The sequence below is a fragment of the Urocampus carinirostris genome, chromosome 19 (genome assembly GCF_059441175.1).
Source record: "Urocampus carinirostris isolate Australia breed hairy pipefish chromosome 19, RoL_Ucar_1.0, whole genome shotgun sequence".
Classification (NCBI taxonomy): Eukaryota; Metazoa; Chordata; class Actinopteri; order Syngnathiformes; family Syngnathidae; genus Urocampus; species Urocampus carinirostris.
Genome location: NC_142367.1, coordinates 1,334,458 through 1,358,700, shown reverse-complemented (window position 1 = coordinate 1,358,700; position 24,243 = coordinate 1,334,458). Strand labels below are relative to the sequence as shown.

General features: G+C 41.5%; 1 protein-coding gene across 27 annotated transcripts; it reads right to left on the bottom strand.

Annotated features, from left to right (window-relative positions):
* Positions 1-1,073: 1,073 nt before the first annotated feature.
* LOC148346858 (uncharacterized) lies at positions 1,074-18,394 on the bottom strand. Of its 27 annotated transcripts, none has more exons than XR_015847878.1 (7): positions 18,214-18,394; positions 13,233-14,736; positions 2,904-4,432; positions 2,607-2,696; positions 1,513-2,530; positions 1,337-1,441; positions 1,074-1,255 (listed from the first exon to the last, which is right to left on the bottom strand). XR_015847878.1 is itself a non-coding variant. In XM_088323128.1 (4 exons), the coding sequence occupies exons 2-4, from the start codon at positions 14,474-14,476 to the stop codon at positions 1,143-1,145; spliced, it is 306 nt and encodes a 101-aa protein (XP_088179254.1). In that variant the 5' UTR covers positions 14,477-14,736; positions 18,214-18,367; the 3' UTR covers positions 1,074-1,142. The 27 variants fall into 27 exon arrangements, 2 of the variants coding, with proteins under 2 accessions (XP_088179254.1, XP_088179255.1); XR_015847887.1 differs by having other exon boundaries at positions 1,513-4,432; positions 13,233-13,303; positions 14,389-14,510; positions 14,604-14,736; XR_015847870.1 differs by adding an exon at positions 16,807-16,864 and having other exon boundaries at positions 1,513-4,432; positions 13,233-14,742.
* Positions 18,395-24,243: the final 5,849 nt, after the last annotated feature.

Genomic DNA, 24,243 nt, shown 5'->3' with positions numbered 1-24,243 from the left:
TTTTGGCAAATTCCAGACCGGCTTCCATGTTCCTTTTACTAAGGAGTGGCCTTCGTCTGGCCACTCTACCATACAGGCCTTATTGGTGGATTGCTGCAGAGATGGTTGTCCTTCTGGAAGGCTCTCCTCTCTCCACAGAGGAACGCTGGAGCTCTGACAGAGTGACCATCGGGTTCTTGGTCACCTCCCTGACTAAGGCCCGTATTCCCCGATCGCTCAGTTTAGAAGGCCGGCCAGCTCTAGGAAGAGTCCTGGTGGTTCCAAATATCTTCCATTTACAAATAATGGAGGCCACTGTGCTCATTGGGACCTTCAAAGCAGCAGACATTTTTTTGTATCCTTCCCCAGATTTGTGCCTCAAGACAATCCTGTCTCGCAGGTCTACAGACAGTTCTTTTGACTTTATGCTTGGTGTTTGTGCTCTGACATGCACACTCAACTGTGGGACCTTATATAGACAGGTGTGTGCCTTTCCAAATCATGTCCAATCAACTGAATTTACTGCAGGTGAACTCCAATTAAGCTGTAGAAAGATCTCAAGGATGATCAGTGGAAAAAAAGATGCACCTGAGCTCAATTTTGAGCTTCATGGCAAAGGCTGTGAATACTTATGTAAATGTGATTTCTTAGTTTTCTATTTTTAATACATTCAAAAAAAGTAAAAAAAAAACTTTTTCACATTGTCATAATGGAGTATTTTGTGTAGAATTTTGAGACAAGAGATTAAATTAATACAATTTGGAATGAGGCTGTAACATAACAAAATGTGGAAAAAGTGAAGCGCTGTGAATACTTTCCGGATGCACTGTAGATAGATAGATAGATAGATAGATAGATAGATAGATAGATAGATAGATAGATAGATAGATAGATAGATAGATAGATAGATAGATAGATAGATAGATAGATAGATAGATAGATAGATAGATAGATAGATAGATAGATAGATAGATAGATAGATAGATAGATAGATAGATAGATAGATAGATAGATAGATAGATAGATAGATAGATAGATAGATAGATAGATAGATGGCTGGTTAGATGGAAATGACTCAACAGTAGATAAAGAGGAATGGTCGAAGATTAATTTTTATTATTATTTGTCATCATTCAGCTAAAAAGTTGCTGACATTAAACTAATCAGTTGCACAAGTCAGTGTTGCAGCAGAAAGCATTGAATCCTGGCCTTTGCAACAGGTGACAGTCACTTGCCAGTTTGCAGCCTTTGACAGGAGCAGGGGTAGCCGAAGTAGCTGGAGGAAAACAAGTAAAAAAGAAGAAAATTAAAAAACATTAAATACAAAATGTAGTTGTTATCTGGACAGCAAACTTACGGCTCGGAATCATAGTTGCACGAGCACAGACGAAATCGCCAGCCGGGCATATTTCCTCACAGGATGTGCAAAGGCTTCCCTGGCAGTGACACTTCAGGGCCTCTCCTGGACATGGAATTAAATCTTCAGAAGCATAACTTGAAACGTTTTATAGGGACGAAATTCGACGCACTCACCCTGGCTCAGCAGCATGACGACGACTAGAGCGACAAGCACGACCTTCATGTTGTTCCTACAAATGTCCGGCTAAAATGTCATTCGTCCTTTTTGTGGCCTCCTATAAAGGATCCAGTCACCCAAAATTTCCGTATTCTGGTAAACAAAACTTAAATATTTGCTTTTGCCCAATTGAATACTGGAAACCCTTGCACAACTACTTAAACACGTTGCAAGCACTTTGAGAACATGCAAACTCCACACAGGAAGGTTCGATTTCAAGATCTCAGAACTGTGCTGCGAATGCACTAACCACTCGTCCATGGTGCTTGCCTGTTGTTTTAACCCAGTGGTCCTCAAATAGTGAGGCAGGGCACAGAGTATGAGCAATGAGTATGAAGAGCTGACCCTCAAGTTACCCCATAAAAGAAACATTTAATACTGATGCAGACACAGGCCAAGAGAAACGAGGTAAAGAGAGAGACAAAAGACTCCTCCCGAAAGCTAAAACGAGGAAGCATGACCCAGCATACGTAATGTTGGCATCCGACAGCACGAAGCTAAATGTATTAAGCTGTCATTTAAAGACATTATGACATCACACTGACAAGATGTTTGAGGGTGGTGAAAGGTAGATTTCGTATGGACAAGGGTGACGTGTTACCACCAATAAATCTCTCTCTCTCCCTTTAATCCTTTGCTCTACCCCTCTCTCTTTCTTTTTACCTCACTTTCGTTCTTCCTTTCCTTCTCTTTTGCTTTTTATCTATTTGTCTTTTCTGTCTCTTAGTTTTTTTCTCTTTCTTTCTCCAACTCTCTCATTCATTCTCAGTTATTGTTGTTTTGTCCCAATTATCGTAATATAATGTGGTCAGTTTAGCAAAAATAAAGGTGGCGTGACAGAAAATCATTGAGAAACACTTTATAAATAAATTGCTTTATATAGGGAAAAATATAACAGGGTGTCTCAGCTGACCTTTATATAGCGTGTCCAAAGTCCCGCCTGGGAGTCAGTTAGGGCCCGTTATCAAATTTTCACTGTCCTCCGTCAAAGAATCAATACCTTGTCAATAATATTGATTGCTGTATAAAATAAAATAATGAAATAATTCACCATTTGACCAGATGATGGCAGTAGTCATTTGGCCATCTTGCCCTTGGCCTTCTGTGAATATTCTAGCCCATCCCATTTACATAAAGGCAACTGTAAACAAAAAAAAGGAAAGCTGACTGTGAGGGCCGCAGCTACCAGGACAAATTGGAGTATTTTTTCACCAAAATCCAAAACAATGCGTTTGGCAAGTTTGCCAGGACACCGCGGCTATTTTTAAAGAATAAAATGAAGAGGCATCGCCAGACCAAACATGCTTACTGCAAAAAACTACCGTATTTTCAACACCATTGGGCGCACCTGTTAAAAGGCGCGGTCTCCGTAGCTGGTTTGCACAATAGGGGGTGGGTGCCCTCTGCTGCTGGTTCCTTACAAAAACATTGCATACAAGTGTGCATTTTTGAAAATACAGCAAGAGCAAAATTGAGCTTAATTGTGGTTTATTTAAGTACTGATTTAAAGTAAAACACATGGATAAAATATTTTCGGAGTTCTTCTTTCAGCTTACTTGCGAACCATCTAAATTTTAGCGGTTGGTGCAATCGTCCAGACACGTATTTGTTTATCAAAAAGTCCGGTGGCCCGCCAGAACGTTAAGGGGTCAAGGTACTGTATATTATCAAAATACCACTTTTGTAAAATGTCCAGGTTTCAATGTGGGCACATGCGGCTTATAGCCCTGTGCGGCATATGTATGTAGAAAATGTTTTCTCCTTTAAATATGTACTGGGTGCGGCTTAGCATCAGGTGCACCTTATAGTCCAAATATTTACTGCCCTCACACATTTTTTTAGCTAACCAAATCTGGCCCGTTTTCTGAAAAGTTTGGACACCCTGGGCTTAAATCTTCTTCAGTAAATTGACTTTTTAATATTTGTTTAGTGTTGTGTAAAGTGTTTTCCTTGGCATAAAGCTGAAAACAAAGTTCACATTCAAGGCTTTTATTTCATCGGTGAACAGTTTGGGGAGGAAGTTTGCAGATTAAAAGAGGCCATTCCAAAGACGAGTGACAATCTTAGCATAACTCATCAACATGTATCCATTAGCATAGTTTGTGAATATGAAGTTGTTAAAAAAAAGCAAGCACCGAAATTTTTTAACATGAAGCAGTTAGCATTTAGCCGTTAGCATCACTTTTTAGTATGTAACCATTAGCATAACTCATTAACATGAATCCAATAGCATAATTTGTAAATATGAAGTTGTTACAATATAGCCATTCCCAAAATTTTGGGCATGAAGAAGTTAGCATTGCCCACAGTGTTGACAGCTAGTATGCGCTAATACTTGGGCTGGCTGTGCCAGCCCAACCCATTGCACACAGTGTTTACAGCTAGCTTGCGCTAATTTTTGGTGTGGCTGCGCCAGTCCAACTCGTCACGTCAAGTCAAGTCAAGTCAAGTCACATTTATTTATATAGCCCTTAATCACAAAAATGTCTCAAAGGACTGCACAGGATTACAATTACAAAATTACACAATTACCTGATCTTACACCAGCATGCGGGCAAGGAACAACTCAAAAAACCTCAGTGTGAGGAGAAAAGAGAAACCTTGAGAAAGGACCTCACATGTGGTAATCCTCCTTCCAGGATTGACCAGGGTGAATTACAATTAGCATTACTGTACACATAATAGTAAACATTAGGTAAGATGTTGAAAATGTCCAGAAAGTGCATGACATCAACAACGCCTCCAGCCTGCAAACCATTCCAGAAAGTCTATGACGGCCACAACGCTGCTTCCCATCTCTGCCAGCTGGTAAATGCAGGCGTTGACATACTGCAGGTCAGACGCTGGTCCGCTGACCCATCCCAAATCATCCTTCTCCTTCGTATCAGCCAGGCAGGCGTTTGAAAAAGACAGGACAAAACAGATTATGAGGTGGGTATCAATCATACGCTTTGGAATAGAAGTGTGTCTTAAGCCTTGATTTAAAAACTTCCGTTGAGGTTGCAGATCTTATCTCCAGAGGCAGGGCATTCCAATAACCAGGGCCCGGATGGAGAACGCTCTCGAGCCTGCAGACTTCTTGGCTCTCTGAGTCACAAATGGACCGGCATTTTCCGAGCGCAGACTCAGTGCAGGAACATAGGGGGAAATCAAATCGGAGAGACAAGAGGGTGCAAGCCCATGCAAACATTTATATGTTAATAAGAGAACCTTAAAGTCACATCTTAAGTGGACTGGGAGCCAGTGCAAGTTGGCCAATACAGGAGTAATATGCTCAAACTTTTTGGTCTGTCAAAAGTCTAGCTGCCGCATTCTGAACCAGCTGCAAACTTTTAATGCTAGACATCGGGAGACCAGAAAGCAATACATTACAGTAATCAAGCCGAGAAGTAATAAACGCATGAATTAAAACCTCTCCATCTGATTGGGACAGCATTGTACGAATCTTCGCAATATTACGGAGATGGTAGAAAGCTATTCTAGTAATATTTTTCACGTGTAACTGAAACGACAGATTAGGATCAAATGTAACACATAGATTTTGGTGGGTGATATTACATTTGTCTAGGTTCAGGGTATTGTTTGAAAACAACTGACGACAGTGAGCTGGACCAATAATCAACATTTCATTTTTTTCTGGGTTAAGGCGTAAAAAAATTAAGTGACATCCATCTTTGAATCTCAGTAAGGCAAGCCTCCAGATTTCTACAACTTAAATGTCCATTTTTTTCCAGTGGCATATACAGTTGAGTGTCATCTGCATAGCAATGGAAACTAATATTATACTTGCGGGATCATATAAATACTAAAAAGAAGGGGGCCAAGTACAGAGCCTTGAGGAACACCACAGGGGACATTAGATTGTTTAGAGGTCAAATTGCCATAGTTAACACATTGCATCCTGTCTGACAGGTAGGACCTAAACCACGAGATGGCGGACGATGATGTCAATGGCGGCTGCGCATGGATACATGCTCGCGGCTAGCTCTCCAGCTAATCTTCTATTTATTGCCGTTCTCTTGTCTTTTTTGCTTTCACTTTTGGACACATGTGTGGCCAAAAACACTTACAGTAGGGACGAACTTATTCGGTTGGGTGGGCGTCTAAATTTCGATTTTTCGGGCACTTTTTATACCGCCCATGATATACCGAGCGAACTTCAAAGAGACCCGGCATCCTTGTGGACAACTATTCCTCTTAATAAACGTCGCCGACGGCGCCGTAAAGAAAGGACAAAGAAGCGTGGTTGCCGTGCAGGTAGATGTGTGAAACGTGTGAAGTCCAAGCAGCAAGATGGACGCGAGGATGGACGCGAGGATGTAACTAATTCCACCATTCATTCCTCGCCGGACAACCGACGCTTTAAACTCAGCGCTCACGAGCGGCCACAACGCCGGGAGCTTTTGAAGATCTCGACAAAGACTACAAAGAGTTCAGCTAAGTCAAATGATTCAGCAAAGCTGAAATTTGGTCTGTTAAATATTAGATCGCTTGCTCCAAAAGCTTTACTTGTTGATAACATTATTCGTGATTATAAACTTAACTGTATGGGTCTTTGTGAAACGTGGTTACGCCCGGATGAGCACTTAGCTCTAAATTATGCCTCTCCCCCAGACTACGAGAGTAGTCATATAGCACGCACGCTGAAAAGAGGTGGTGGTGTTGCGCTAATCTCTGAAAAATCGCTCAAATTTAATACACGTACCTCTAATAATTACAAAACGTTTGAGGCTCTTGTGATGCGGTCCCCTCAATTGTCAATTGATGTAATAACTATCTATCGTGCACCTGGGCCATACACAACTTTCTTAGACGAATTTGCTGAACTTTTGTCTGAACTAGTAACCTATGCAGACAAAATTATAATTATGGGAGACTTTAACATTCATATGAACTCCCCACACAGTTCACTTACTATTGCGTTTAGTTCTCTAATTGATGCATTTGGTTTTACTCAACTGGTTGACTTGCCAACCCATAAAAATGGGAACACGCTAGATTTGATTCTGACTCGAGGAGTTTTAACCTCAAACATTATGGTTCTACCGTGTACTACTGTTATCTCTGATCATTATTTAGTGACATTTGAGGTGCTAACTAAATGTAGACTTAATATAGCTGAGGGATTTAGCGGACGCAATATAAGCACTGGCACAGTTTCTGAGCTCTTTGAACTCCTTCCTGGAGCAGTTGCGTCCTTTCCTAAATACAATGGCTCGATTGACTCACTCATGAATGAGTTCAATACCACCCTGACTAGTGTGCTGGATTCAATAGCGCCCATAAAACTAAAATCACGTCCTAAAAGACGCACACCTTGGTTTACTGATGAAACTAGAGCCCTTAAAAAAGAATGCAGGAAATGGGAGAGAAAATGGCGCGCTACCAAGCTTGAGGTTTTCCATCAAACCTGGTGTGACAGCTTGTTAAAGTATAAAGTGGCCCTTGCCTCTGCAAAATCGGCCTACCTTTCGAAGGTGATTGCGTCTCAAAAGAACAACCCCAAAGCCCTTTTTGACACTGTAGCATCGCTTACAAGGCAACAGGCTATCGCAGACAGTTCGACACACTCTGCTCAGGACTTAATGGTCTTCTTCACTAAGAAGATTCAATGCATACAGGAAGAAATTGCAAAAGATATTGTTAGTACCACACGTATTAAAGGACTGAAATTTACAGATGCACGACAGGGTGGCTGCCCTGGGAAAATGGCCGGTTTTAGTGAACTGTCACTTGATGATCTCAAACAAGTGGTGAATGCGGCCAAACCGACAACTTGCCAGTTCGACCCTCTCCCAGGTTCACTTATTAAAAGTCTTTTTAGCGTCCTTGGGCCTTCAGTTCTAAATATTATAAATACATCACTCTCCTCAGGTGTAGTTCCAGCAGCTTTTAAGTCCGCCGTTATTAAACCCACACTGAAACGACCCAACCTTGATCCAGAAATATTAAGTAATTACAGACCTGTGTCAAACCTACCTTTCCTCTCTAAAGTACTCGAAAGAGTAGTGGCACAGCAGCTGAATGCTTTCATATCGGAGAATAACCTTTTTGAATCCATGCAATCTGGATTCAGGGCTAACCACTCTACTGAGACAGCTCTGATCAAGGTAACAAATGATCTCCTAATGTCAATGGATTCTGGCGCTTCATCACTTTTGCTGCTACTGGATCTTAGTGCTGCTTTTGACACAGTGCGCCACAATATCCTACTAGAACGGTTGGAAAAATGGATTGGTCTCTCAGGAGCCGTCCTCTCGTGGTTCAAATCTTACCTCTCAGATAGGACGCACTGTGTTAAATATGGTGAAACGACATCTGAGCCCTTTAATGTTACCTGCGGTGTTCCGCAGGGTTCAGTGCTCGGCCCCCTACTTTTCAACATTTACATGCTTCCATTAGGTGATATTATTCGCAAGTACAATATCAGCTTCCACTGCTACGCAGACGACACTCAACTATATCTTCCGTTGGAGGAATCTTCCACACTAAACTGTGGAAATTTGGAGGCCTGTCTCACTGAGATAAAAGAGTGGATGTCACTCAATTTCTTGCGTCTTAACTCTGAAAAGACCGAAATGTTAGTCATTGGTCCTTCTAAATGCCGGGACTTATTCGCAAAAACTGCTGTGAACATTGACAAATGTCACATCACACAGAGTGACTCAGTTAAAAATTTAGGTGTCATATTTGACCCTGATCTATCCTTTGAGATGCATGTAAAGCAAATTACTAGAACTGCCTTCTTCCATCTTCGCAACATTGCTAAAATCCGTTCAATACTGTCTCAGTCTGATGCGGAAACAATAATTCATGCATTTGTTACCTCCCGTCTCGATTACTGCAATGCACTACTCTCCGGTCTCCCGAAGTCCAGAATCAAGTCTCTTCAGCTAGTACAAAATGCCGCAGCGAGGCTTTTAACTAGGACAAAAAAGTACGATCACATAACACCGATTTTGGCTAACCTGCATTGGCTCCCAGTTAGCCAAAGATGTGACTTCAAAGTTCTCTTAGTATTGTACAAAATCATACATGGACTTGCTCCCTCTTATCTTTCAGATCTGATTTGCCCCTATGTCCCGGTCCGAAGCCTACGATCTGAGAGTGCTGGTCTTCTGGTGATCCCGAGAGCAAAGAAGTCTTCTGCTGGTTCGAGAGCGTTCTCCATCCGGGCACCGGTGCTGTGGAATGCTCTTCCCCCTGAGATTCGATCTGCAACCTCAGTGGAAATGTTTAAATCTAAACTTAAAACTCACTTCTACTCCATTGCATACGAATAACCTACTCCTCTTGTCGGTTGAAAATAGTTTGTGTAATATAGTGTAACAATCTGTGAAGCCCTTTGAGACTCTTCGTGATTTAGGGCTATACAAATAAAAATGACTTGACTTGACTTGACTTGAGTACAGTTCCTGAGATACCAATGCTTTCTAGAAGAACCAATAATATGTTGTGGTCGACAGTATCAAAAGCAGCGCTGAGATCTAGCAGCAGTAACATTGATGAGGCACCGGAATCTATTGTTAAAAGGAGATCATTGATTACTTTAGCCAGGGCTGTCTCAGTAGAGTGATTTGCCCTAAATGCTGACTGGACAGTTTCAAAGAGGTTATTTTCTAAACCACCAATAGTTTCTAGAGCTAGCATGAGTAAGCTTAGCTTCAACCTTTCATCGCTAATACACCTTGCTAGGGCGCACATAGCTGTTAGCATCCTCTCGCTAGCATCCACTCTTTGGAATTCACCATTTACCCATGGTTAAAGGTAATGTGGGTCGGGCCCCCTCAAGCCACCCTGGACAGTCCCTGCTTAGTCCCTACTAACCTCTGAAAAAGCCCTCGTTTCCATGACTACCCATAGAAATGAATGGGCCCATGTATTCCGGATAAGAGATTCTCAAAACTCATTATTCCCGACGGGGAGACCTTGCGGGACCCCGGAGACTCGTATCGAAAATTTGTTTTGTCGCAGGAGAGTCCTGATTCGGACGGAATTTTTGGTATATGAATAGTTGGGCTACTCCAAAAGCTCTGGGAGGAGAGGCCCGTCAAATTGCGGCGGAATAAGACAATTCCCGCGGTAATTGTAGGAGTTTTGATTGAGCTGGAAGATGATCCCAGCATGTATATATCTAACCCATTATGAGTTAGCATAAAGTTTTTAACTCAGAGAGATGTTTCTGTCATTTTTTACTTGGTTCTGTGGGGGGACTCCGGCAAGTTCATTTGAGATGGGCCCACAACAGTTAGCAACAAGGATATGCCTTGTGGAGGTCTAAAAAACACATTTATGGTAAAACCATAGTAATAACACTGTTATTACACGTTAAAAACTTTTAAAATGTACATGTTCAAATAGAATGGGCCGTTCGATTTGAGTTGGCCCATCCGGAATCCATTGAGCCCATTCATTTTGCTAATTCGTTAGCAAGTGGTCATTAGCATAATTTTTTAGCATGAAGCAGTTAGCATTTTGCCATTAGCATCACTTTTTAGCATGTATCTGTTAGCACAACTCATTAACACGAGGCCATTAGAATAATTTGTAAATATAAAGTCCTTAAAATATAGCCATTACCAAAATTCTTTAGCATGAAACAGTTAGCATTAAGCCGTTAGCATCACTTTTTAGAATGTATCTGTTAGTATAACTCATTAACACGAGGTCACTAGCAGAATTTGTAAATATGAAGTCGTTAAAATATAGCCATTACCAATTTTTTTTACTATGAAGAAGTTAGTATTGCCGGCAGTGTTACAGCTAGCTTGCGCAAATACTTGGGCTGGCTGTGCCAGCCCAACTAATCACCAACAGTGTTTACAGCTAGCTTGCGCTAATATTTGGGTTGGCTATGCCAGCCCAACAATTTGCTAGCGGCGCACGTAGCTGTTAGCATCCTCTCGCTAGCTTACACTCTTTGGAATTCACCATTTACCTATGGTTATAGGTAATGTGGGTCAGGCCCCCTCAAGCCACCCTGGACAGTCCCTGGTTCCTATGACTACCCCTGGGAAAAGCCCTGTTTACCATGGCTCCCTATTATATTGAATGGGCCCGTGTACTCCGGATGCTTTGCAGGCACAACTACATTGCCCTGTGCTTACAGCACTTGGCAATGTAGTTGTGCCTTGCTGAAGCAAATCACAAATAATTATGATTTTTCAAAGTGACATCATTGCACCATTTTTATTCACATTTTTTGCCCAGCCTTTCACGTTTCACCTTGTTTTTTTGGAGCGGACAATAAAGTCAGCTCTCTCTTGGTGAGGCTCAACATATGTAAAATAAATAGAAGTATCTCAACCGACAAGTATTTTTTAAACAATGCACATTTGTTTATCCATCCATTATCTGCACCGCTTATCCTCAGTAGAATCGCAGGGTGCTGGAGCCGGCTATCGTTAGGCAATGGGAGACGATTTGGACTAACCAATTAACCTGACATGTATGTTTTGGGAGTGTGGGAGGAAACTGGAATGCCCAAATGGAAACCCACGCAAGCACGGTTAGAACATGCAAACTCCACACAGGAAGACCTCACAACTGTGCCGCTAATCACTCATCTGCCGTGCCGCCCATGCACATTTATATGACAGTTCATATATTTTTGTTCATTACTCAAATCAATATTGTTTTTCCTTTGATGAATGAAATTGTTTTACCACTGGGATGCGCTAAATAATACACCCTGTCCCATCAATAGTTTTTGAGGCTCGTTCTATTCAGTTTAGAGTTTCTGGGCAAGATTCAATGCAAGCTGAGCTAGCAATGCTTGTGGCAATAGCCACACCAGTAGCGCTAGCAGGTTAGCTGAGCTAGCAGCACGATCCAAAAGAAGCGTAAGTAGTTAAAAATGCCTCTACATATTTTAATACTTACAGCCCAACCTTATTGGTCTTAACGGTCGCTATACTTTGATATTCACAAAGTATCCATACTTCCTCTTTCTGCACTGGTTATCCTCAGTGGAGTCATGCCGGTACCAGAGCCCATCCCAGCTATCAGGGGACGCCCTGAAACGGTTAATTCTAAAAATCCCGATCATTAAAAAAAACACAAATATTTAATTAATTAATGTACCCATTTATTTCTAATTTAAATGATCTTTTTTCTACTAATGACCTAACATATTTTCCCTTGACCTAATACAGCTAATCAGAAATGTTTTTTAATAATTTAAATTAGGTTTAGAATTTTCTTTATTGTCATTCATATGAACAATATCGATTCATAGATATATTGATATGTACGATAGATATATCTTTAAAGTATGATCACTGATATCGGAACTTAAGCAAAATAGCAAATATGTTTTTATTTTTAAGTTTAGTGTATGCTCGCATATGAGCCAAATTTAAAAACTATACTGGAATTAAAGGAGGGGTGATATGAACATAAAATAACATAAACACAGGCGGGTGTAAGAGAGGCAGGGATACCAAGTCATGCTCTCTGTGCGTTTCCCTTGAATAACTCATTTCTCCTAAGTCAGACTATCTTGCCGATTAAGCCCCCTAATCCGATCTCTTTTTTTCAGTTCTGGTCATTCAGTTCTGGCACCTTCTGATTGTGTGACAGGAACCACATCTCATTTTCTCGCGATCTAGTGCATTTTATTGCCTTTTGTGCCAATAATAATCAGTCAAGTCAAGTCAAGTACAGGTCACATTTATTTGTATAGCCCTTAATCACAAATAGTCTCAAAGGGCTGCACAGACCACAGATTATTGCAAACTACAGTCTATTATGACACCATCCTCTCATCTAAAACCTACATGAGGGCAAATAATACACAAATTATCAACATAAAATATAGGTTATTCATATGCTATAAAGTAGAAGTGTGTTTTAAGCTTAGATTTAAACATTCCCACTGAGGTTGCAGATCGAATCTCAGGGGGAAAAGCATTCCACAGCACTGAGGCCGAATGGAGAACGCTCTCGAACCGGCGGATCTCTTCTTGGCTCTCACTAGTAAACCAGCATTTTCCGAGCGAAGACTCCGGACCAGAACATAGGACGAAATTACCGTAAATTCCGGAGTATAGAGCGCACCTGATTATAAGCCGCACCCACCACATTTCGAGAGACAAATGTGGTGGGTGCGGTACATACACAAGCCGCACCTGTATATTAGCCGCATGCGCCCACATTGATAAACGCAATACAAACACGAAATTAACCCGTACCCAATATAGTCCAAAAAACACAGCCGGCAAAGTGAACGGAAAATGATACCGGTACTTAAATTTTATTGCAGACCTGCAGAGTCCAGGTTCCCGTTGAAAGTAATCCAAGGAAAAAAGTGTATATTTCCAAAGGTAAAGGTGGGAAAAATATACATCCACTATTGTCGGCCGCATCCACAAACACGTCTCACCTTTGCTCCACTTCCCGTCAGCCCGCGTTTGCCCCGCCCCTTCTTTCCCATTTGCTCGTACAAAACATATCAGAATAAGTTTCTAAAATAAATACATTACAAAAATATACCGTTGCAAATACATACTATACATAGTTACACATATTTACAAAGAAAGACGGTACACCGAGAGAGTTTTCAAAGCTTTAATAACAATAGTATAACTTTCATCCTAAACCGTGCCTGTGAAGGGTAGCAAAACGCTACTAGCAACACGCTCGCAACACAGTAAACAGCTCTGTTAAGAAAACATACCGTACTTGTAGTAAGCACGGTAAATAGTCCTCATCTTCCTCCTTTTAAATGACGTGATCGAAGTCGTCTTCCTACAGTAAGGGAAAGAGATTTTGTCTTATAGACGTCGTACCACGCTCCCTTACTCAAAAAACACACCAGCATCACGCTCGCAAAGTAAAGTTTACGTGTGGTAGCTCTGGTTCCTTCTATGCTCGATTGCGTTTAGCTTGAAAGTTGCGTCATGTGCCTATATTTTTGCAATTTGCATGATGAAGATATGTGTACGCTAAATCAATTTGTGCACAAACTAAGAAGTTGCAGTCTAAATCTTACCTTTTGTACTCGAGTGCCGCTGGCGGCCGTTAAAAAAATTACGTAAATTGGCCGCATCACTGAATAAGCCGCAGGGTTGAAAGTCTGGGAAAAAAGTAGCGGCTTATAGTCCGGAATTTACGGTAAATCTGAAAGATATGAGGGAGCAAGTCCATGCATGATTTTGTATACTATCAACAGAACCTTAAAATCAAAACAGGGAGCCAATGCGGGTTAGCTAAAATCGGAGTAATGTGATCAAACTTTCTTGTCTTATTTAAAAGCCTTGCTGCAGCATTTTGAACCAGCTGAAGGCTCTTGATTTTGGACTTCTGGAGACCGGAGAGTAGTGCATTACAGTCATTGAGACGGGAGGTAACAAACGCATGAATTATCTCCGCATCCGACTGAGACAGCATTTTAGCAATGTTGCAAAGATGGAAAAAAGCTGTTTTAGTAATACTCTTAATCTGTTTTTGAAATATGACACTTACATTTTTAAATTTTTGTCTGGGTGATGTTACATTTGTCAATGTTCAGAGCCATTTTTGAGAACAAGTCACGGCATTTAGATGGACTAATAACTAACATTTCGGTCTTTTCAGAGTTATGGCGCAAGAAGTTGAGTGACATCCATTCTTTTATCTCAGTGAGGCAGGCCTCCAAATTTCCACAGTTTAGTGTGGCAGATAGAAAAATAAGAAAAAGTGGAGCCACACAAAAGGTAATCCCCTTCCATGATGACCAGGCTACAATACACATTGCATTGGATAACAATACACAAAACATAGTCAACATTAATAAAAAAAAAAAAAACCCGGGTAATATGTACAATTGTTAGAAAAGTCAATGACAGCGTTACCGCAGCTTCCCATCTCAGCCAGCTGGTTGATGCAGATAATGACAAGCTTCAGGTCCAGGTGCTGGTCCGCTGACTCATCTCGATACATCCTTCATGCTCATTAAATCCAACAACCAGGCAGCCTGAATGGATGGGAAAATAAAAGTATGAATTTGGAATCAGTCATAAGCTATCAAATAGAAGTGTGTTTTAAGTTTAAATTGAAACACTTCCACTGAGACTGCAGATCTGGAGGCAGAGTAATCCACATTATTGGGGCCCGAATGGAGAATGCTCTCAAGCCTGCAGATTTCTTCTTTGCTCTTGGAGTCACTAGTAGGTAGGCATTTTCCAATCAGAGGCTGTGTGCTGGAACTCGGGGGGAAATCATGTCAGAAAGATAGGAAGGGGAAAGTCCATCCAAACATTTGCATGTTAGTAAGAAAACCAAAAGTCACATTTTAGGCGGACCGGGAACAAATGCAACTTAGCTTGATACAGTCAAACTTTCTTGTCTGTCAGGACCAGAACGAAGACACGGCCCACTTGCGTGCCTTTCTCTTACTTTTATTAGGAAGAAGGGAAAGGGTACTATGCACGATCCGTAGATCGTTGATCGTGGGGAGCAGATTACTCAAACGTTGAAGTAGTATTTCCATGGCGAGCAATGGCAGTGTCGAGAGCGGCAAAAAACAGATCGGTGGCCGGAACGGGGGAGCAAAAACGTAGTCAAGTTCAGAAAAGGGGTCAGAGCCGGGAATCAAACAGGAATCAGAACAGAAGAGAGTCAGGGTCGGAAGGCTTGCCTAGCGTAGCTGGGGTTTGAAGACGGACTGACAACGGGTGACAGGAAGACGGGGGTTAAAACAGGCAAGCAGGCAAGCAGCCAATCAGCGTCCGAGGCAGTTGGCGCCAAAGGAGCAGCTCAGGTGCCTCGCATCAGTAATCATGACAGTCTTTGTCAAAAGCTTCGCTTCAGCATTTAGTCAATGAGTCAGTGATAAGGAAAGCTGTCTAAAACAAAGACAGCATCGAGCGAGTCAAAAAAGGAAATTATTGTGAAAACATGGATGTATGTAAATTTTCATTAATTCAACAAATTATTTTTCCCCAGCCTTCCTTCCCCAGACCTTCAAGCTCAGGTTAATTGTGCTCAACCTGACCGTTATGGTCTTAGGGTCCGCCAGTCCATCAGGCCTCCTAGTCGTCTTATTTGTCAGATGAATGACCATGTGGTAGGTGACAATCATCTGTCCGCAATATCTGCAAGTTCCTAGTTTAAGTTCAGTAGAGATGCACTTTCAGTTTGAGTAACAAAGCTTGAGTAAGAAACAAGAATTGTGCCTATGTGAGCACTTACAACTACAGGAACAATGTTTGATATTTCAGAGATGTAACAGGCATCTTTGAGTCTGTGCTTAGTTAGGAGTTTGATCGCCTCCTTTCTTTTCACACTCCTTTTTGGGAGAGTTTTAGAACTGACATGCACTTCAGTTTGTTCCTTGTAATACTGTACCAGTTTTCGTGTCCTCTTTTTCATCAGTATTTGCCTTTTTGGCATGTGATTTTTTTTTCTGTTTAGTGTAGCACACCCATATTTAGCAGAATTTCAGGGGGGTGTATGTAACGGGTGTAATAATAACTTTTATTTTATTGAAATTCCTGCTAAAATATGTGTATAGTTTTTGGTAAATGTCCTGCAATGCTGAGTCCAACAGTGCCATCTGCTGGTATGGGGTGGGGTTTGGTTTTGGCTTCTAACATGTGACCAGGAGGCGGGGTTTTGTCAGTTTAACCAGAGTACTACAAAGGTAAGACATATCTTTTGGTGCTCCACAAAATAAGTTAATTTTAAACATTATAACCCCAGCTGACAAATCTCTCACCATGCATAGTAATGTGATTGATATTGTCAAGCTGTTTTGATTTATTTTCGTTTTGTTTCTGTTTTACTAAATATTAATTCCCCTTGTAGAGATCAAAGAGATCAAACCCAGCAGAAGAAGCTAATGTTGTGACTCATCCAATGTAACCGCGTTGTACGTGTCCCACCAAAGATCCACATTCACACTGGACTGGATGATGAGGTTTTTATTATTACAGTTCTGCAAATGGATGAGTCACAACATTAGCTTTTTCTGCTGGGTCTGATCTCTTTGATCTCTTTGTAGTACTCTGGTTAAACTGACGACAAAGCATATCAAAGAGCTTTCTTTTCACTTTACAGAAAATACATTTTAGAATATCACAATACATTTGTAAATCTTTGCATTTTAACAAGATACTTTTAACAAGAGATCGTATAGTGGATTTTTAACGTTTACAATGAATTCAACATGTTTTTCTTTACTCTGAATTTTAACCAACATCATCCTTTTTTTTATGTATATGAAAAATAGGAATAAAAACAATAATGAGTATAAAATGGGTACAATTTACCTGCAAATGGATGAGTCACAACATTAGCTTTTTCTGCTGGGTCTGATCTCTTTGATCTCTACAAGGGGAATTAAGATTTAGTAAAACAGAAACAAAACGAAAATAAACCTAAACAGCTTGACAATATCAATCACATTACTATGCATGGTGAGAGATTTGTCAGCTGGGGTTATATTGCTGCTCTACTGACTTGTGCAACTTGGGGTTGCCACCCCCAAAATACAAATATTAATCTTTTCATTATTCCAAATCTAAGTTAAGACAAAGATAGATACAGAAATATAACTTAGGACATATTATCTGGCATCTCTTCTGGTAAATTAATGTTTTCAATCCTTGATTTTCTTTTTTTATGCACTGGACAGATTTTTTTGTTTGCTTGGTGTCCGAGCAGTGGGCACAGATTAAAGCAGGGGTCTCCAACCTTTTTCAAGCTGAGAACTACTTTTTGTCACTAATTAGGTAACCCAGTTTTATATCCCTTAACAATTCTGTACAATACCCCTTAAATCCTAATCCCAGACATATTCAAAGTCAATTGAATGCTGTTTGACACCAGACAGTCGCCACCCTACCTCCAGGCCTGGCTCCAGTAGGCAGCCCCGGTAACCCACTTACGGGCAAGTGAAATTGTTGACCAAAGTTGTTTGTTGTCATAGAGGGTCTTTGGTCTGCACTTTGTCTGCCCCCTCACCTAGAACCTGTTTGTCATGGGTGACCCTAGCAGGGGCTTGAAGCCCCTAGACAACTCATCGCAAAAAATAAACATTGTTGCAAAGTATTAAGGATTGATAATAATAATATATAACAGAAAAACACTTTAAAATTAAGTTTATTATAAATCTACTTATAACATTAATTGCATGTATATGACATGGCTGTTTTCCATCTGCCATCAGTATGTACCTGTTGTTGGAATTTCTTGTTAAATGGCTGAGAACTGCCCCACGTCAAAATTTACTCCTGAAAACTTTGGCCCAAAACACAAAGAGTCCAACAGACAAATATATATATATATATATATATATATATATATATATATATATATATATATATATATATATATATATATATATATATATATATATATATATATATATATATATATATATATATATATCCGTCCGTTATCGACCCAATCAGTCCGATAGCAAATCAGGCAATTGATATCGATCTTGTCGGCTTCTGGCTTCCGATCATATCATGCCACACTGCTGCATAACGTGCATGACTCCACATTTCCCGTAAAGTAAAAAGCTTGTGTGAGTAACATCACGCGTATGGGTCCTGATCCTGTTCTGGTTCATGACACTCATTAGACAACAGGGCCATTCATTGGTCACATATCACGCACAGGGGCTTTAACAAGAGTAACTAAAATCGTTACAGTGAAAGTATGACACTCACCTTGGCTGAGAAGCACAAAAACGAGAAAAGCAACGAGGACTAATTTCATGATTTCCGATAAAGAATCCAACTGGAATTGCTGCTCGATCTAGTGGATGCTCTGGTTTATATACGGCCTCCCTAATATATTCACTTGAGGCCTCAAGAGAACTAACTGTTCTGTTTTTGAGGGAAATTACTTTCTTACACCATAGTCCAAAAACGTCTCATTGCAACATACTGTTGGCTGAGTCACTATTTGAAGGATGAGGCAATCTTTATTATTCAAACTTTAGCCTAAATTTGTGTTTTATGTAATCATATAAACATTAAACCTTAAAGGTGGTGTATATAACTTTAAACACTAATGTCATCTTCTGGCTGAAGTCATCAGTGCAGCTCCCTATGTTGCGTGTGCAAGTATTAGATGCACTCGAAAAAGCTTGAAAAGACATAGAATTAAGGGAAAAAAGGACAGAGAGAAAAGAAAATCATAGATGAAAAGAAAGAGTGACAGAGAGAGAGAAAATAAAGAGACAAAAAGAAGAGAAAGAAAAAGAGAGAGCGGAAAAGACAGAAAAAAATAGAAAGAAAAGGATACAAAAAGAAAAAGAGAGAGCAAGAGAAAGAGAAAAAAAAGAAAAAAAAAAGAAAAGAAAAAAAAGAAAAAAAAGAAAAGAAAAAAAAAAAGAAAAAAAAGAAAGAAGAAAGAAGAAAGAAGAAAGAAAGAAAGAAGGGAAAAGAGAGAGAAAATTTAACTGCAGTTGCTTTGTGAATGGCTACTTTGGCAACATCCAGTTGACATATGTAAATGTGCTGCTCATTTTTCTCTTGTGCTTCTCTCAGCGGTGTCTTGGGGGCCGGATTCTAAATAGTTAATACTTACCAGTATTGATAAAGCTTGCAACATTCAACCTGGTGGTGCAAGTAAGTTAAAAAATGTCGTACTTGCTGACGCCATTTTCTGGCTAACATCATCATTGCAGCTCCTTTTGTTGTTTGTGCAAGTATGTGAAATTCTAAAATGAACTCCAATAAAATCTTCCTTTCTCATCTTTTTGGGGGTTTGTGTTTGCATTTAAACTGTATTTGAAACAGTCATTTTTCTTACTTTCACATTTACATCCTCATATAAAAGAAAGCAACAAGCGCACACATGGAATCAGACTCCTCCCTCCACCCCTCGCACCTCCTTTCCTCTAGCCTAATGGGCTACGTGGCCAGAACACAGACGATAAAAGGACTATTAAAAATATGAAGGCTATTTGAACTCAGTAAAGCATTGTTTACACTTACTTAATAGAAAAAAAAATAGTTTCAAACTTTTTAAAGACACGCAAAACTACAAACCCAACCTTTAGTGTATTTTTCCGTATTATTTTAATTTATGTTGATTTTTGTATGGATGAAGTGTTTTTTACCACTAGGAGGTGCTAAATAATAATAATAGAAGTATGAAGGAAACTGCAGCACGGCGGCGCAGTGGATAGCGCGTGTGCAGCACAGTTCTGAGGTCATGAGATCAAACATTCCTGTGTGGAGTTTGCATGTTCTGCTTGTGTGGGTTTCCTCCAGGCACTAGGATTAGGGTAAGGAGTCTTGCATGTCAGGTTAATTGGCCGGTCCGAATTATCCCTAGGTGTGAATGAGCGAATGAGTTGTCTGTCTCTGTGTGCCCTGCGACTGGCAGGCTGGCAACCAGTTCAGGGTGTCCCCTGCCCACTGGCCAAAAATAGCTGGGATGGTTATCGAGTGGCGCGAGTTTTTGTGTTGCTGACGTCGTCGCGACTACGAGATCGATTCAGATTCCTACTATGGCAGAATTCTGGACTGAGATTTTTTATCTCGAACAGTTGAAAAGTTTCAGGTAAGTATCTTGGACGTAAGGTAAGTGCCGCGCACAATTGTTTTACAGTCACGCTGCTGCCGATCGCTGGTGAAGGGAAACCCCTCCCACGGCACTAAGACGCTGTTCGGCTTCCGACTGCTCACAAGTGAGTATGGGTTGTTGTAAAGGTTGCTCCCGCTTCCGTAGGCAAGTAGCCCTTCTAGAGGGACGTGTCCGTGAGCTAGAGCAGTTTAAAAAGAAAATGTTAGGTGCCACGGACACCACTGCTAGCGTGGGTTGTAGCAAGCCTGCTAGTCCGGTTAGCACTAGCCCTAAACGGCATGCTAATCGTGGTGAACCAATTCAGACACATAATACGTTCAGCCCCCTAGCTAGTCCCACTACACCCCGGTCTGGCTCCCGCACCCTAGTTATAGGTGACTCCACCACCAGTAACATAAAGCTTAGCACCCCAGCCACGGTTATGTGTATTTCTGGGGCCAAAGCACCCATTGAGGCTAATTTGAGGGAGCTGACATGCAAATCTAGACACCAGGACGGGGCTAGCTACACTGATATAGTCATTCACGTCGTTTCTAATGATACTAAAATGAGGCAATCTGAGATTACAAAGAAAAATATTGCTAGGACCTGTGATCTCGCCAGCAAGATGAGTCGGCATCGAGTAATTGTTAATGGCCCCTTGCCTGCAAGAGGCAAAGATGAGAGGTTTAGCAGACTAGTCTCGCTAAACTGGTGGCTGGCAAGTTTCTGTAGTCAGCAGGGATTTATGTATTTGGATAACTAGCCTTCTTTCTGGGGCCGACCTAACCTGCTGAGGAGAGACGGCCTTCACACTAACTGGGAAGTTGCTCTCACTCTTTCTAAAAATATAGATTACTTCCATGACAGGGTTCACTAGTGCAGGCCATGTCACAGGTGATCAGTGAACCTGTAACCACGGGTGTGGAGTCTGTAATGCTAGAGCTAACTAGCCCTATGCTAGATTCATGCAATTCACATAGTTTTTGTAGAGAGTTCCATTGCCTGCACTACACACCCTGATATGTACTCTTCTATAGCATCTTCTTCTGTGCTTCTTACCTCTGATTCTCCCTTGCTGGGTGAGGAGGGAGAAGCTATAACATAATTTTCTACCACTAGTAATCCTGCTACTCCACCTGTCAAAAATATTCCTGTGGTATGGAATTCGGGCCGCATCTGCCATCAAGGCACAGTATAATCCTGTGGAGGTTACCACTAAGGTTGCCATTAAGGTTCAAAACTCGGGAAAGGGTTCAGCTCAGTCCACAGTGCTGAAGCCTGGCCTTTTGAATATTAGATCACTAGCCTCCAAAGCTTTATTTGTCAATGACCTTATTAATGAACACAATCTTAACCTTATTGGCCTTTGTGAGACCTGGTTAAAACCAAATGAGTTTGTAGTAGTAAACAAGGTTTCTCCCCCTTACTTTGTGAGTTCGCACTTGGCACGACCATGCAAAAAAGGTGGAGGCGTTGCTCTTATATCGGAAGGTAAGTTGAAATTTACTCCTGGTACCCCTACTGTTTTTAAAACGTTTAAAGCACTTGTTATGAGGTCCTTAATGTCAACACCAATTTATGTAGTCGTTGTGTATCGCCCATCTGGACCATACTCCAATTTTTTGGATTAATTTTTGGAACTATTAAAAGATTAGGTAAATTATGCGGACAATGTTGTAATTATTGGTGTTTTTAATGTTCATATAAACTCCCCATCAAATTCCCTTGCAATTGTTTTTAAGTCACTGATTGATACATTTGGTTTCAATCAAATAGTTGATGTGCCCACTCATAAAGATGGGAACACTCTAGATGTTCTGACCCGTGGCGTAGTAGCCTCAAATGTTACAGTGTTACCGTATCCTAATGCCATCTCTGATCACTATCTTGTTAAGTGTGAAGTGCTGTTTAATGTTTACTGTGATAAGGGAAATATAGGCTTTAGCAGTCGCAATATCCGCCCTACAACGGCATTAGCTTTAAAAGAACTATTACCTATGGTAACTGCAGCCTTCCCTTCGTACAGTGGGTCTGTTGACTAGCTTACAAACAACTTTAATACTGCTTTGGTTAATGTTCTTGATTCTGTGGCGGCCCTAAGGCATAAATTTCGACCTAAGAAGCATACACCTTGGTTTACTGAAGAATCCAGGTCACTCAAACAAGATGCCCGTGCATTACGGTTTCCTCCCACGTTCGAAAAGAATGCATTTCAGGTGAATTGGCCGGTCCAAATTGTCCCTAGGTGTGAATGAGCGAATGAGTTGTCTGTCCCTGTGTGCCCTGCGATTGGCTGGCAACCAGTTCAGGGTGTCCCCTGCCCACCTTCCGGAGATGGCTGGGATGGGCTCCAGCCCCCCCCGCGACCCTAATGAGCATAAGCGGTACGGCTGATGAGATGAGATGAGATAAGATAAGAATAATCCGCAATTTTTGTTTGACACAATGGCGAAACTTACCAGACAACTTAACCCAAATAGTTCTACTTATTCTGCTAATGACATTATGGATTTTTTAAATAAAAAGATTCAACTAATCAGGAATGAAATTTTAAAAGAACCCTCTGTAACCTCCTCCTATCTCAAAGATGTGGATGTGTTAGGTAAGGACCGTGTTGGCGGTTGTTCAGAAACATTCTCCAGTTTTAATGATGTGTCCTTAGATAGTCTAACACAGATGGTCAGTAGGGCCAAACAAATTACTTGCCTGCTCGATCTGTTCCTAGCTTCACTGGTGAAGGATCTGTTTGGGATCTTAGGACCATCAGTTTTAAATATTTTTAATATATCGCTATCCTCGGGTATTGTTCCTGTAGCGGCTTAGGTCGCTTAAAGGCTACAGTGTAGCCTTTAAGCGACCTAACCTTGACCCAGATAGCCTAGGTAATCATAGTCAGTGTCATATCTGCCATGTTTTGAAAAATTACTTGAAAAGGTCGCTGCACAGCGTTAAATGACTTCATGTCAGAAAGTAACCTCTTTGAAACCGCCCAGTCAGCATTTAGGGCAAATCACTCTACTGAGACAGCCCTGGCTAAAGTAACCAATGATCTCCTTTTAGCAATAGATTCCGGTGCCTCATCAATGTTACTGCTGAATGGCATTACCAGGTACTCGTAGTGACCGGTGGGTGTGTTGAACGCCGTTTTCCACTCATCTCCCTCCCGGATTCAGATCAAATGGTAGGCATTTCGCAGGTCAAGCTCAGTGAAGATCGTGGCCCCCTGTAGAAGTTCAAAAGCAGGCAAGCAGAGGCAAAGGGTAACGATTCTTAACCGTGATGTCAATGAGCCCTCGATAGTCTATGCAGGGCCGGAGTGACCCGTCCTTCTTTCCAACAAAGAAGAACCCCGCCCCCGCTGGTGAAGATGAGAGCTGAATAATACCAGCCGCCAGGGCATCAGAAATGTACTCCTCCATTGTTGACAGGGAGTAGAGGTGGCCCCCAGGAGGAGTGGATCCTGGTAGAAGGTCATTCGCGCAGTCGTAGGGTCTATGAGGCAGTAGGGAAGAGGCCTTAGCCTTACTGAAAACTTACCTTAGGTGGTGGTAGCAAGCCGGGACTTTGGACAGATTGGGTGGTGCCTTCGGGGAAGTAGAACGGTCAGGGTAAGGAGCGGCTCGCAGACAGGTTTGGTGACAGTCCATGCCCCATTCCAGTATTGACCCAGTACGCCAGTCAAAGTGGGGGTTGTGTTGGACCAACCATGGATGGCCCAGAATGAGGGGTTGGTTCGGGGAGTGGAGTAGATGGAACTGGATCTCCTCTCTGTGATTTCCAGACAACTTTAATTCAATGGGCTCCATTATTTAAGAAACGGTGACGAACAGGTGACCATCTAAAGCTCGGGCTGATAAGGGAAGGGGTTTCACGGGTATCCCTAGTTTGCGTGCGAGGGACAGATCAAGGATATTAGCTTCAGCGCCAGAATCGATCAGGGCAGGCAACGTCTGAGGTGAACCAGGAAAAAGGAGATGGGCCTGGAGGACCGGTCTAGCAGTCTTGGGGCACGAAATTAAAGCCAAGCTCAATCGGACGTCCCCTATGTCCGACGAGCGTTGGCTTTTAACGGACAATTGACCACCCAATGTCCCTCGCCGCCGCAGTAAAAACAAAACTGCTCGGAACGCCTGTGCTGGCGTTCTTCGGCCGAGAGGGATGTACGATCCACCTCCCTC